This window comes from Antechinus flavipes, chromosome 4, assembly GCF_016432865.1.
Source record: "Antechinus flavipes isolate AdamAnt ecotype Samford, QLD, Australia chromosome 4, AdamAnt_v2, whole genome shotgun sequence".
In the NCBI taxonomy this organism is placed as follows: Eukaryota; Metazoa; Chordata; class Mammalia; order Dasyuromorphia; family Dasyuridae; genus Antechinus; species Antechinus flavipes.
The window spans coordinates 162063587-162080047 of record NC_067401.1 but is presented as its reverse complement, the minus strand read 5'-3'; the positions used below and the strand labels follow the sequence as shown (position 1 = coordinate 162080047).

General features: G+C 34.0%; 1 protein-coding gene across 3 annotated transcripts in view; it reads left to right on the top strand.

The window, feature by feature from the left end:
- CEP95 (centrosomal protein 95) overlaps positions 1 to 16461 on the top strand; it is a 45384-nt gene that overhangs the window by 25784 nt on the left and 3139 nt on the right. For all 3 annotated transcript variants that reach the window (XM_051995284.1, XM_051995283.1, XM_051995285.1), the window contains 7 exons: positions 1206 to 1323; positions 3255 to 3343; positions 6874 to 6966; positions 7646 to 7796; positions 8464 to 8633; positions 8772 to 8846; positions 12502 to 12654. In XM_051995284.1, the coding sequence (XP_051851244.1) occupies positions 1206 to 1323; positions 3255 to 3343; positions 6874 to 6966; positions 7646 to 7796; positions 8464 to 8633; positions 8772 to 8846; positions 12502 to 12654 (849 nt within the window). The remainder of the gene's footprint in view (positions 1 to 1205; positions 1324 to 3254; positions 3344 to 6873; positions 6967 to 7645; positions 7797 to 8463; positions 8634 to 8771; positions 8847 to 12501; positions 12655 to 16461) is intronic.

The following is a 16461-nucleotide window of genomic DNA, read 5'->3' as shown; positions in this document are numbered from 1 at the left end:
GTCTTCATCTCTGACCTTCTGGATTTGTGTATCTACTCCTGGTTTCTCTAAAGATTTCCAGTCTTGTACCACCCATTCCTATTGGTTATTTCAAATGGTGATCCCTTAGGCATCTTAAACAAAACTTGTGTAAAACAGGACTTGCCTACAAATCCACTCTCTTCCGTAATCTTCCCTGTTTTTTGTAAAGGGTATTACCCTACTTTCAGTCACCCAGATTCAAAGCCTTGGTGTCATTCTTAATTCTTAATCTCTTATAGCCAGTTACTTAGCAAATCTTACAGTTCCTACCTCCACAGTGTTGTTTTGGTTTTTTTTTAATATAGTTTCCTCTCTACCCACATAGTCACAACCCTAGCTTGAACCTTCATCCTCTCTTGCCTGGACTATTGCAATAGCCATCTAATTAGTATTCTAGCTTCAAGGCCTTCTAGGCCTTCTACTCTCCAATTCATCATCCTCACAGCATGAATCTAACCTGTCATCTCTCTACTTAAGGAACTCTGATATCTCTGTTTGCTCTAGGATCAAATCTGTTTGGTATTTAAAGCTCTTCAAATCCTAGTCTAATCCTGCCTTTTCAGCCTCAAGTACATAATACTTTCCTCTTTGGCCAAATTTTAACAGGCTTCTTTCTCGCAATACACTACACCTCCGACACACTCACTGCCTTCTCCTCCATAGCCCACATTTGCCGAGACGTCAACTACAGGTGACTAATCCACAACCTCCATGCCAACAGAGCTTCAATATTTTTCATATATGTTTCTCATATACATGATATGCATTTTACTGTTTCATATGCCTTTGCTTACCTCTTCCTGTGTCTGGAATGCATTTCCTTTTCATTGCTTTCATGACTCAGTCAAACATCATCTTCTGTATATATATATGTTCCATATCTTATATCTGTGTGTTTTGTACATAGATGCATTTTATCGTCCTTTATTAAAATATAAGCTCATTGAGGGCAGACTTTCACTTTTATCTTTGTATCCTTAGAGCCTGCCACAGTGTCTGTCAAGTAGTAAGCACATAATAAATGGTCATTGATTGAACCTGTAAATATTTTATATTTGTTTTTAATTCCTAAATAGCCATATCATTTATTAAAACTTTTACAGAGATTTGCTTCTCTTTATTCCAGCTTTTTTTCTATTTTATTTTGATGTGATAAAGATACTAAAAAAAAATTTTCTCATTAGATGTTAAGAAATGCCCTGAGTTCAAAAACTAGAGGCAAAGAAGAGATTAAAGATGATGATGATGTATCTTTTCTGTGCAGTGACACTATCAACGAACAGCTAAAGAAGTCTTACCCAGGTAAACATTCTTAACCAGATAAGTTCTGGAATGACAGTATTGTCCAATCTCCTACAATCTTCATCAAATTTGAAATAGTTCTGTCCTGTTTCCATCTGATTTCTTAAGTACATCTTCTACTAGTTCTAAGAATGTTTCATATGAAAGTAGGATGCCAGTTTTATCAGAAAATCTAGTTGCTTGTTCTAGATTTTAGACCCCAAGTACACAGTCTTAAGAAACTAAGAAAGATAAGTGATGGCCACACACTTAAGAACAACCTTCTTTCCTCCCCTTAGCTATTATCTGCCCTTCACTTTCAAAAGCTGGTTCAACAAAGGACATATGTGTTCAGAAATATATATAGCATCTCTCAGGACAAAGAATTGAATTGAAAACTGAGGGGATACCCATCATTGGGGAAAGGCTGAATAAATTGTGGGATGTGATTATGAAGGGATATCATAGTTCTTTGGGAAATAATGAGCAGGATTCTCTCAGAAAAATTTGGAAAGTCTTCCATGAATTCAAGCAAAGCAAAATGTACTATGTTCAAAGTAATAGCAAAGTTGTAAGATGATCAGTTGTGAAATGGCTTGCTATTCTCACCAATACAATGATCTAAGACTACTCTGAAGGACTTAGGATGAAAAACACTATCCATCCCAGAAAAAGAACTGATAGTGTCTGAATACAAATGGAAGTATACTCCTTTTTTTTAAACTTTATTTTTTTTTAAAGGTGTTTTGTTGGGGGGAAGGTCTGTTTTCTTTCATAATATGACTTATGGAAATTTTGTATAACTTTACATGTGTTTTCTTAATGGAGGGTGGGGATGAGGAAAGAGAGAATCCTGACATTCAAAGTTTTAAAAACAAATGTAAAAAATTACATTTAACTAGAGAAAATAAAAATATTAAATACCAAAAGTTGGTTCAACTAGTCTTCAGGAAGCCTTCCTGTATTAACATTCTTATCACTCCTTTATACCATATTCTTCAACTATATAAATATAATACTTGAATCCTATTTTCAGAAATTTCACTAAAAATAATAATAGATTGGATTTTTTTCCCATAGCACCTGTACTTAGGAATTACATTCTCTGCTTAAGGAGAAACATAAAATACACATGCACACATACACACACAGAGATAGATACAGATACATATTGAGACCATAAATGTTGTAAAAGCAAACACTGTACAAAAGTACACACTGATAATTTATGAAATAGCAATGAATCTTAAAACAGACATGCTATGTGTAAAATATAACTGCAGTGTATTATAAATAGTCACTAATATATACATTAAATATTTGACATCATTTCTTTTTTTCCTTTGACTTTTAAGGATGATTTGGGAGCTTTTAAGGGTCTTTTAAGGTTAAGTGTTCAAAGGAAGTATAAACTTAAATCTTTTCTTTCTATTTACATGCATCATCCATAAAAAATTCTGGTAACCTATTCCTACTATATTTAGATTTCTTTTTTAAAAGTTTGCTATTCTACACTTTCACCACAGGATGGCATACTAGTGAATAGATAAATGCACAAATAAGCAGCCTATAGGAAACTGACATAAAGGAATGAAAAAAATGTTATTTTGCAAGTGTTCAGACCCTTCTAGGAGTATGTTTTTCCTCCCTAATCAGATAAGGAACCCATTTTTTTTTTCTTTTGCCTCCTGCACTGAGGTCAAGGTTCATCACAAAGGAACTATATAAACAGATTTAAACAGAGTTCATAAAAGATTAAGGTCCAATGTATTAATCCATTTTTTCCTTCTTTGAATCAAAAGGCTTGGCATCCTAATGATATTTCTCGTAAAAAGAGTTTATTGTACTTATCTGTGTTATCACAATCCTTGATCATAATAGAGAACCTTATATATCCCATTTCCTCTATTCTTGAAGAAAATGTTAAGATCATATTTATTTGTCATTTAAAGGGCTATCTACAAGAGGCAGACAGTTCCAAGTGGGGAAATTACGAAGACAAAAACAGAATGAATCAGATCTACGACGATTTCGAGCAAAGGTAAGTGATGGCTACTCACTTAAAAAGAAATGTGATTAGTACTCTTTACTTTATATCTTTTGCATCTGACTTCTTCTTTATAGTCAATGAATGATAGGCAATTTAATTATTATTTATTGAATGCCTACAGTGTGCACAGCACTGTATGTAATTTTTTTAAAAGTACTTAACACAATCTTACATTCATAGAACTTAATCTTTTGAGCAATTAGCATTTATACACATAAAAAAATTATAGAATAATATGTGACATAATTGATTACAAATGTGTAGTACCCGTACAATACTGTCTACAGAGGGAGATCAGAAAAGAGATCATTGTGGACTAAAATATCAAGAAAGCTTCCTGAATGAAGTGCAGCTTAAATTGGGTCTTCAATTTCTGTTCAGTTCATCACACATTGATTGAATGTCCTTGTTCAGCATGCTTCTTTTAAGTCCTATGTGAGATAAAAAGTTAAGGAAAGCTTGGGTCTTATACTCTTAACAAAGAATGAGGCCATTTTGGAGTGAGGAAAATGATTGTATTGTGACAGAAATTGGATATGAACAAAACTGACATACAGAACTAAGAATAAACATGGTCTTTGGGGGTAATTTTTCAAAAATAAAGTATCCCACTCCATCTGAAGATGGCACATATAAGTAAATGCACAAATGAATAGTTTGGATCCAATGCATTTGTATTTGGAAGTAAATTTAAATAGGTTTGTGGAAGCATGAAGAGGATATTGTCTTGGGTCTTTGATGTGATAGGAAGGTTAAATGGTACTGTACTATCAAAAGATATTGAAGAGCAATGTGACATGAAAGTGTCTAGAAGGATTAGTTTTCTGGCCTTGTATGTAACATAATGTTCTTCGCCTTTAATAAAAACACAAGTTGGATAGGTATGGTAGGGTACTCTTTTAGTAGTAATTTGTTTGGGAAATGATTACACTATCTGGACTAGGTTATTGGAGGAAAAGGGGAAAAGGAAGCCACTGGTAGGATTGACTCATTCCTTCTTTTTACATCAGAGATGATTCCAAAGTTTCTAATTTGGGTAGTTAGGAAAGTGGTAGAATTGGGAACTTGGAAGAGAGCAACAAGTTAGGAATGATGAATTTTTGTTTTGAACAAGTATTAAAATAGAGAATTCTTTAAGGGACTACAGATATTTTAAAGGGACTACAGCTTAAATAAAAAATCAGGGTAGACATAAATTTGGAAGTCAGCAAAATAATAGATATAAATAAATCCTAGAGGAAGAGGAAAAAAAAGAACTGAACTTTGGCTATGCTTCCAGATAGGAAGTAGGAAGAAAAAGAACCACCAATGAAGGAAAGCAGAAAAGGAGAAAGATACTGTATAATAAAAATTAATTTATGAATGGGGTGCCAGGTTGTATAATTGGAGAAAAACCTTGGAAGCTGACCATTTGAGAGATGTCATTCTGTAGAAAGGAATGTGTTGAAATTAGAGGTATTCAGTAGACTTTTGATAGTATTGGGTGAACTGGAGCTCAAGGAAGAGATTAGGACTAGACAAATAGGTCTAGGACTCTTTTACATAGAAAATTGAACCTGAGAGAGTGAGTAGTGTTGTCAAATGCCTGCTGAGAAGTCAAGAAAGATAAAAATTTAAACAGGCCATGCACCTAGCTATACCATATCTGTGTAACTATATTACAAAGTGGTAATAAGCTAAATAATCAGGTACAGGTAAATAAATAGGCTTAGAAATAGAGCAGTAAATCAGTGGGATAGATAGGTACACAGTATACAGTAAATGACCTTTGTAATTTAGTGTTTGATAAATAAAACAAGAACTGTTGGGACAGACTGTAAAATAGTATGATATCATAGATTTATGAATAAGGAAAGAATTTAGGACCAAACAAGATATATAGAGAGCATTACAAAATGTAAAATGGAAAATTTTGATTTTCAAAAAATAAAAGTTGTTGCAAAAGCAACCAATGGAACTAAAGTTAAAAGGAAAAGAAAAGAATAGAAAATATAATATTTTTTCACATGACTATGATATATTTTCTATTGTCCTATTAAATTCTAAGTTCTAAATGTATTAAATTACTATCAGAGAAATGCAAATTGAAACAACTCTGAAGTACCGCCTTATACCTATTAGATTGGTTAATTGACAGAAAAGAAAAATGATAAATGTTAAAGGGGATGTTGGAAAACTGCTATTGTATTGTTTTGTGTAGGCACGAACTGATCCAATCATTTTGGAGAGCAATTTGGAACTGTATTCAAAGGGCTATCAAACTTTGCATATCTTTGATCTGACAATAGCACTACTAGTTTTGTATGTCAGAAAGATCCACCTCCACCTCCCCCCATAAAAAGAGGAAAAGACTCTATTTGTACAAAAATAAGTATTTTTGTGGTGGCTAAGAATTGGAAATTGAAATTAAGAAATGGCTGAACAAGTTGTGGTGTATGGTTGTAATGGAATATTATTGTGCTATGAAAAATGATAAACACAATGACTTCAAAAAAGTCTGGGAAGGACTTAATAAACTTAATACAATTAAGCACAACCGGAAAACATTGTATATAGTAACAGCAAAATTGTGCAGTGAACAACTGTGAATAATTTAGCTGTTCTCAGCAATACAGTGATTCGAGACAATCCCAAAGGATCATGATGAAAAATGCTATCAGAAAGAACTGATATCTGAATAAAGACTGATACATATTATTTTTCTCTTTTATTTCAATTTTGAAGAAAAGGGCGTTCCTGTTTCTTTTGTATTTTTTCAGACTGTTACTTTTCCTAGATTCTTCGGTGCTCCTTTCACTTGTTAAATTCCTTGCAGTCACTCAAAATGTAATTTAAATCCTATTTCCTCTGTGAAGCTTTCTCTGATTATCTTCCTTCCAGCACTTCTCTCATATACACATTCCCTTTCCCTCTCTACTCCAGAATCAGTAATCACTTTTGTTTCATATTTATCTAATAGAGGTAGAAAAATATTTGAGTCAATTGCACAGAGTTGAAATTAAATTTAGATTGTCTAAGGAGAGAATAGAAGAAAGCCTAGAAGTACACTCATGGTTAAAGAACAGAGGATAGGTAAGGAGCTCAAAGGAAAGACCAAGGAATGATCAGAGAATTAAGAGCCATTGTATTCTTTTATCATGGATGAAAGTGAAGAACTGGAAATTGGGAATGCTCTTCAGCTTGGGGAATGGCTGACCAATTTGTGGTATATGAACATAATGGAATGCTGTTGTAAAAAATGATGAGCAAGATGCTTTCAGAATAACGGGAAGATTTACATGAACTGATCCTAAGGAGAAAATTGAACACAATAATAGAATCGTGGATAAAAAGGTATCAATAAAGTTAATAGTGCTAAATACTACAAAGGGGTCAGATAGAATATCAAGCTGTTTCTTGGAGGAATATACATATATTTAGAATATAGAGTGCTATTTGCTTAAGAGTAATTGGTATTGAATAAACCCTTGTTTTTTATTAGTTTTATGTCTTACATCTTTGGGACTTTGCTTTTTCTATAGGTGTTAGCCGATACATTTGAAAAGCAGTTGCATAGAAGTGAAATTCAAGAAGGAAGTGAACTTCCAGTGCCAAATGAAGACCAGGAAATAACAGTAAGCTAAGATTTTCAGTTGGGATAAAGGCATTTGAACATAACGTGAACATACATTGGGCCAAATGGTATTCTACAAGTGAGAAAAGTACTAGAGTTAGAATCCTAGAAGATCTGAGTTTATGTCCTCTCTTTTTTATTTATGGTTGTGCATTTCGCAGGATTTTGGTAGGAAAAGCAGTATATAAGTTGGGGAGTGAGTTAACACTGACAGGAACAAAGAGGGACTTTGAAAAGAGAAGAAAAAACACTTCCTGGGTGGCTTATTTATTAACTCTTTAGGGAAAAGAGTTTCTTCTAACTCATCTGAACTGCCTGAAATACTATAGATACATGTCTAACAAGATTGCTACAACCCCTATTCTTTTTGAACCTTACCAGTTAAAAGAGTTTATTCTTCCCAAGGGTCAGGGGAAGGGTCTAATACTAACGGCTGTGTGTTCATAAACAAAGTTGTAAAATGGGACTAAAGATTATTTGCATAATATTATCATGGGGAAAATATTTTTATGTAAGTTTCATTATTTTCATTATATATTTCAAAACTAATTGGTTATCTGAGGGACCCTATTTTATAAGGCCTGATTGGTAGGGTTAGATATTATGAGAAAAGAGAAACATTCTTTTGTTATCTATCTTAAGGTTACCCTCTCCATAAATATTTTCCATTTGCTTCTAAGGAACAAGAATACAAAGAAAATATCCAGAAAAGACCTTCAAAAACTTATCAACCTGTGAAAGTTTATTCTAAAAAAACCATACCTTGGAATCTCAAACACAGTCAGTGGGTTCCAAGAAGGAACATCGCAAAGGCAAAGAAAGGAGTTCCATGTAAGGACCATAAAATTGTATTTGCTGAAAAAGGGATCATTTGAAAGTGTACAGAAAACTTCACAAGTTTGAGTGAAATCTGCATACCAGGGAATATTCTTAAATGAAAGACAAGAGCAGGGATCCTGATAAACTAAGATCAAATTGAAAGACTAATCACTCTTCTTCACTACTATGAATTTGGACTCAAGACACTTTTGTTTACTCTAGATCACCTCATCTTGGGTTCCAGAAAACTAGTGAAGCAAAAAGGAAATCCCAAGCAATCTTGTTTCCCTGTCCAGGATTTTTTTGGGAGCTTGTGTTTTCACTTCCAATTACAAGGAAAACTATGCTTGCCACAGGGATAGCTGGAATGCTCTTTGTTTCAAAGAGTTAAGGCCTTGATTTTATTTGCTACAGTAATAAAGTAGACTTATAAATCCTTAGTTAGATCTCTTGCTTGCTTTATGTAACTCCAAAAAAGATGAGCTGAAAACAGTCTCTACTGCATCAGCCCAGCTATCACTAATGGGGATATGATAATATCACAGGTTAAGCAGGTACTAGAAAAATATATGCCTTAACCCACAAGATATCACTAAATAGAAATAGGGATAAGAGTAGTTAGAAAATTTTATCACTTTGCCAACTTTATCCTCTCATTGAATTCATTTTCCTATTTCAGTGAAAATAAAGGATGACAATCTTTTGCCCTTGCTTCTGGAAGAATTTCCATACCTTCACATTTCTGGCCAAACACTTGGGAAAATGTGGAAACAACAGCTCTTTCAAACTGAACAGCTGAGAAAGATGGCATCTGGAGTGGAACAATCAAAGAAGAAATTCCAATTTAAAGTGAGTTTTTGTCATAAAGGTTTTTTTCTTTTTAAACTAAAAAGCCACGTAGTGTGGGCAATAATTCTACTGAAGAGAACATATACTGGGATTCTTGAGTTCCAGCATTAAAACCCATTTCTTCTATTTAATATCCAGATTGAAGAAGCATTAAGAAGACATGATCTCCTTGCTGAAATTGTTAAGAAAGAACATGAACATAATAAGAGACTGGTAAGTTAGGGGAAAATATTCACTTACCAATACTATTTATAAAAGAATGCATTATCTGCTATACATAGTACATATTTATTGTCATATGATTTGTAGAACCATTAAAGAACAAATGAGATTATCTTTCCATCCCTCATGTTCATCCCCTCATGCCACCCTCCGGCTGCCTTTCCTGGTAAAAGAGGGAGACTTGGCTTATATAAAGAACAGACAAACATATGATTTCTAAGTTCTGTCCATATATAGAATTAGTCAGTTTGGAGTACATTCGGCAATTAAATGGCACAATGAGCAAGAATACTAAGTTTGAATCTTTCCTCAAACACTCTGGCTGGGTGATCCTGGGCAAGTCATTTAACCTGCCCTATCTGTGCTACAAGTCCCACAGTTGTTACATGGAGATAATAATCCTGTAGGGTTGTTGTGAGGATCAAGTGAGATAATCTAAGTTATAGCAGTTAAAGGGAAATAACAGTTCTAGGCACAGATTATTTCCAGGCATTGATAAATGATGAATGTAATTTGTGGCCATTGTTGAGAAATTATGTCAACCAGATGAGATGCCAAAAAACAGGAGATAAACAGAATTATCCCTATTTGTAAAAAAGAAAGAAAGAAATAAAATGGTGGTTACTCAAAATTATAAATTATAATAAGCCTAGCAAAAATGTAGTTTACTATTAACGGGATTTATAAGCACTTAAAAAGGAATATAGTAATTCACTGAGTCATATTCACTAAAAAAAATTTATAGTAAATTAAAACATTTTCTTTAAAAAATAGTTTTTAATTTTTCCCCAGTTACATCCAAAGAAATTTGGGGTTTTTTTCCCCCCAGATTCTTCCTCTTTTCCTTACCCCCAGCCTCCATTAAGAAAGCATGTGCAATCTCCTCCCTTAAAAAACCCTCAAGAAGAAGTTTAAAAAAAGAAAAAAAAGATAAGAGTATATACTTCAACCTGGATTCAGAAACAATCAGTTCCTTCTCGACTTTGGATAAGACTTTTCATCATAAATCCTTCATAGTCATAGATCACTGCATTGCTGAGAACAGCAAACTCATTCACAGCTGATCATCCCAGAACATTACTATTATTTTGTACACAGTACCTTTTAATTTACTTGAGTTCATGGAGGACACTCTAGGTTTTTCTGAGAATATCCTGCTGCTCATTTCCCATAGAACAATAACATTCTATCACAACCTATTCCACTACTCCTCAAGTGATGGGCATACCCCCAGTTTCCATCTCCTTGCCCTGAGAAAACTGCCATAAATACTCCTATACGCACAGGTCACTTTCTTTTTTTTCCCGTAAATCTCTTTTGGAATTCATGCCTAGTAGTGGTATTGTTAGGTCAAAGAATATGCATGATTTTATATCTTTTTGGTCATGCTTCATTTCTTTTCATCATTTATCAATTGGGGAATGACTTATTTTTATAAATTTGACTCTGTTTCCTATATGTTTGAGAAATGAGGCTTTATCAGAGCAACTTGATTAAAAATTCTTTTTATAATTCTATTGCTAATTCTGTTTCTTCCTCCCCCCCCCCTTGTATTCTCTCTTCTCTCTCCTTTCACCCTGTCCTTCCTCAAAAGTGAGTTGCTACTGACTACTCCCTTCCCCAGTATTCCCCCATCTCCCTTCCCCCTTTCTATATCCCCTTCCCCTCCTACTTTTCCTGCAGGGTAAGATAGATTGCCCATGTTGAGTGTACATGTTGTTTCCTCTTTGAGCCAGTTCTTAAGTTTCATTCACTGTCCCTGTTCTCCTCTATTGTATAAAAGCTTTTTCTTGCTTCTGTTATGGCAGATAATTTTCACCATTCCTCTCCCTTTCCCATTCTCCCAGTATATTCCTCTCTCATCCCTTATCCCTTCATATTCAACTCACACCTGTGTCCTCTGTCTATACTCCCTCTGACTGCCATAATAATAAAAAAGTTCTAATGAGTTACTAGTATTATCCTTTCCCCATGAAGGAATATAAACAGATAAATCTTACTTCCTTTTGCATCACTCTCAATTAGCTTTCCAATTTTTCTCTCACTTAACTTGATTTTTGAAATCTTTTTTGAGCTCTTCCATGGCCTGAGACCAATTCAAATTTTTTTGAAAGCTGTGGGTGTAGGATTTTCCTTGTCACCATAATAACTTTATATAGTCAGAATCTTTTTCTGTAGTTTGCTCATTTTCCTAGCCTATTACTTGGCTTTTAATTCTTTGTTAAAAGTAGGACTCAGTTCCCAGGGTTGAGGGTGCACTGTCCCGAGCTTCAGGGGATTTGTACAGCTGTTTTCAGAGATCCTACTAGGAACCTGACCACAAGCCCTAGAACTGTTAGGGTGTCTTTGACCCTCTGTAGCTGTAAGATCTAGTGTGCTAAAGCAACAGAGTCCTTCTGCTAGTAAAGAGTCTTCCTGTGAGGCCTCCAGTAGCTGCCACAGTCAAAACTGCCCACTCCTGGTTTGCTGGTTTCCCAAGATTCTCTCACCCTATCTACCTCTTACCGCCTCCCCACCACCACCACCACTTCCCCTTCCTGCTGACTTTCCAAGTTGTCTTTGGTGTGTCTAGGCTAAGAGGTCTAGAAGCCACCAGGACTGACACTATAAGGACCCTAGATCAGTTTCAGCTTTCTAGCCCTGGATGTGCGGCTGGGGCCAGGGTAGCACTGACACAACCTGCCCCCAGGCCAGCACATTGGACTTCCATCCTGGTGACACAGACCTTTTTTGCTAATCCTCTTAAGTTGTAAATGTGGCTGGGAAATTATTCTACTCTGTCTTTCTGTGTGTTCTAACACTATAAAATTTGTTTAGAGGCATTAAAGATTTTAGAGCAATTTGGGGGAGGACACAGTGAATTCCTGCCTTTACTCTGGCATCTTGGCTCTGTCTCCCTTTTCTCTCTCTCTCTCTCTCTCTCTCTCTCTCTCTCTCTTTTTTTTTCAAATGAGGTTTAATATGTTGAGCCAAAATTGGAATGTATCCTAATTTCAGAAAAGAATTTGGATAAAATTGCAAGAAACAATCTCATGGTAAGGTGTAATGGTCAGAATATAGGAAATCATAGATACCTCATGCTTGTCAGATGAAACATTGTACTCATTTCTCAGTGTTTACATTTTTAAAAAGCATATCAACACATCAGCACAACCATTACTAGGATGGTAAAGGTTCTAGAAACCATTTCATGTGAACACAAGTAAAAGGCATATGAGTTGTTTTATGTTAAGAAGTTAAGGTTCAATGAGGGCTTCCTCTTAACATTTGAAGAACAGTCATGAAGTAAACTTAAATTGTACTGTTCCAGAGGGCATGAGTTATAAGTAAATGTATTTAAATTTAGTATATAGAAGAATTTAAACAGTAGACAAAAAACAAAACAGTGGTCATGGATGGAATCTTTTCATTGAGAACATTGAATGCAAGATAACTGCATTGGGTGAAAATTGGAAGGAACTTTAGAAAGCATCTAGTCAAACTCTAAGCTTTAGTGAAATAACATCTCAAATCATCATCAGGTAAAGATTAACATATAGATATGGTATAGAATAAGAGCAAGGTAGCAGCAAATGAGTGACATTTGGAAATTTTGGAAATTTCTTCAAAAAGTAACCCTTTGCAACATCTTTTTTTTTTTCCTTAGCAAGATTTTAAGGAACGCATGTGTAGGCAGAAGGCAACTCAGATGAAAATAAAAGAGAGACGACAGCAAATCATTCGAGCCAAAAAATATTATGAGGACTATAGAGTTCAGTTACATGCAAAAATGATGCGAGCACGGACACGTGAAGAAATGGTAAATAAATGTTACTTTTATGCCTTCTTTCCCCCCCCCCCCACCTCAGTTTCCAATATGCCATGATGTTAGTTGAAGGAAGGCTATTGTTTTGACTCTTTTTACCTTTTGAAAGGTGTTTGTGCCCACTAACATGTGTGATTGTGTGTGTGTGTATTTTTATATATGTTATTTATGCTCACTGGTGTTTGTATATGTATATAGACACATATTGATGTATATATGTATGTAGAAAATCCAAGTAAGTCATTGATACCCTCAATTCATAGAAACTACTTATTTGATAACCTAGAAATTTATGGTATGCGATGAGAAGCAAGAGTACTTTAAAACTTCATGAAGATCAGAATGTTTCATTATCCAGCTGTACTCTGAAACCCACCACCTCTCTAAATTGTTTTTTCTTCTGTATTGTTAATCTTAAAATTCCCAAGTCACCAGTGTTATTTTACAGTTTTTTTGGAGTGTAAATAACTTTGTACTTTATAAGTAGGTTAAAATGCAAAAGACCACAGAAAGAGAGTTGAGATTTCACTTTAACTTTATTAATTGATTTATTAATTAAAATGAGATAATTAATTGAAAATTTAATAAATTTATTAATTTAGAAATAGTTTATTATATCTAAGGATTTCACTGCAATAGCGAGCCACTTCTTTTGGATTTCTAGGGCTTTTAGCTGTCAAATGAGCTGGACTAGCATTGTGATATAGTTTTTTAAAAAAAAAAATCTGGATTTAAAGGTAGAGGATCTGGGTTAAAATCTCAGTCTTATTTAATTAATACTTGGGTGATAACAGAGATTTAAGTCATATTACCTTTCTAGATCCCTCTCTCCTCATCTGTAAAGTTGAGAAAGTTAGAACAATTGATCTAAGATTACTTCTAGTGCTAAAGCTTTAAATGCTTAGTTAGGGTTATCCTCTTGTCAGCTACATAATGAAAAGAGAAAATCACTTGTATTCTAAAGACAGGTACACTGTATTTTACAAAGTTCTTGTAATATTATAGAATCTTAGTAGTTATAGACAATTTTAATTGTAAGAGATAGCATGGTAGTTTTCTTTTTCTTTTATAACAGCTTTTTATTTTTCAAAATATACGCAAAGATAGTTTCCAACATTCATCCTCACAAAACCTTCTGTTCCAAATTTTTCTCCTTCCCTTCCGACCTATCTCCTCCCTTAATAGCAAATAATGCAATGTAAGTTAAATATGTGCAGTTCTTCTCAACATATTTCTACATTTATCTTGCTGCACAAGAAAAAACACAAGCAAGCAAACAACAGCAAAAAAGGTGAAAATACTATGTTGTGATCCAATTCTGTCCCCATAGTTCTCTCTGGATACGGATGGCTCTTTCCATCACAAATCTATTAGAATTGGCCTGAATCGCCAAGTCCATCACACTTAATCATTACACAATAATGTTGTTGCTATGTAAAATGTCCTCTTGATTCTACCCACTTCACTTACCATCAGTTCATGTAAGTCTTTCCGGGTTTTTTTTTTTTAATCAAATCATCTTACTGATCATTTCTTATAGAACATTCATTAATTAATATTACATTACATTACATTCATATGCCATGACTATTCAGCCATTCTCCAAGTGATAGGTATTCACCCAGCCAGTACCAAAAGGGCTGCTACAAACCATTTTGCACATGTGAGTCTGTTTTCTCTCCTTTAAGATCTCTTTGGGATATAATCCCAGTAGAAACACTGCTGGGTCAAAGGTTATAACAGTTTCATAGGCCTTTGGACATAGTTCCATAGTGCTCTCCAGAATGTTTGGATCAATTCTCAACTCCACCAACAATGTATTTAGTGTCCCACTTTTCCCACACCCTTCCAACATTTATCATTATCTTTTCTTATCATCTTAGCCAATCTGAGAGGTGTGAAGTGATACTTCAGTTATCTTAATTTGCATTTCTCTAACCGATAGTAATTTAGAGCATTTTTTCATTATAATAGAAATGGCTTTAATTTCTTCATCTGAAAATTGTTGGTTCATATCCTCTAATCATTTATCAATTGGAGAATGGCTTGTATTCTTGTAAATTTGAATCAATTCTCTATATATTTTAGAAATGAGCCTTAATCCTTTTTGTAGTGGCAAGAAGCTGGAAACTGAATTGGAGAATGGCTAAATAAGTTATGGTACATGAATGTGATAGAATATTATTGTTCTACAAAAAACAATCAGCAGGATGACTTCAGAGATGCCTGGGCAAACTTATATGAACTGATGCTGAATGAAATGAGCAATACCAGGAGATCATTATATGTGGCAATAATAAGATTATACGATGATCAATTCTAATGGACGTGGCTCTTTTCCCAGTGAGATGATTCAGACTAGTTCCAATGGTCTTGTGATGATCCTACACCTAATTAGAGAGAACTATGGGAACTGAGGGTGATTAACAAGATAGTATTTTCACTCTTTGTATTTGTTTCCTTGCATTTTGTTTTCTTTATTTTTTTCCTTTTTGATTTGATTTTTTTTGTGCAGCAAGATAACAATATATGCATATATTAGATTTAACATAAATTCTTACCATGTTTAACATAAAGGCTTCATTTTCTTTTTTATCAGAACTCTTGGATGTAAAAAAATTTCCCCGCCATTTTCTGCTTCTCTTCTAATTTTGGCTGCATTGGTTTTGTTTTTACAAAAAAAAAAAAATTAATGTAATCAAAATTATCCATTTTGCATTTCATCATATTCTCTAGTTTTTCTTTGGCCATAAATTCCTTCCTTCTCCACAGATCTGAGAGGTAGATTATCCCTTGTTCTCCTAATTTGCTTATATTATCACCCTTTATGTCTAAATCATGAACCCATCTTGACTTTATCTTGATGTATGATAGGGTGTTAGATGTTGGTCAATGCCTAGTTTTTGCCATAGTATTTTCCAATTTTCCTGAGCAATTTTTGTCAAGTAGTGAGTTCTTATCCCAGAAACTGGAGTCTTTGGGTTTGTCAAACACTAAATTACTATAGTCATTGACTATTGTGTCTTGTAAACTTAATCTATTCCACTCATCCACTACTCTATTTCTTAGACAGTACTAAATTGTTTTGATGATCATATCATGGTTTTCAAATATAACAGTAGTGAATAGAGCAGTGGCCTTGGAGTCAGTACGGACACAAGTTTGAATTCTACCTCAGATACTTCTAGCTGTACATTTAACTCACTTATAAAATGTGAATAATAGTCCCTCCTTCACAGAGTTATTTTGAGAATTCAGTAATATATGAAGGGCTTTGTTAAATATTCAAGTTTTATGTGAATGTTAGCCATGTCTTCTTTTTATCTAAATTGGCACTCAAGTTTTGTCTAATTCTCTAAATATAGTAAGCTCTATAAGTGGCTTAGTGATCTTTATCTTTTTGAAATTCAGTAATTTTCTATGTCTTTTTAAAACATAAATATAAAAAATAGTTTCCCATTGTATTCCTATTTTCTTCCCCCTGCCAGAGAGCTATTCCACATTAACAAACGATATTTTTTTAAAAGTAAAAAAAAAAAAAAGAAAATCAGCATAACTAATCACTATATAGAAAAGTCTAAAAAAAATGTGCAATGTTTATAATCTTTCCACTTCTGTAAAGGAATGAGTTGAGATATTTTCTCATAACTCTTCTTTTAAGCCATTTTTGCTTGTTGTTTATAATATTGCAATACTCCAGATTTTTTCATTCATGTGATTGTTCTTTCTGTTTATATTATTATAGTTATTGTGTATTTTGCTTTCTTGATTCTGCTCACTTCCACATATGGATCGTTCCAT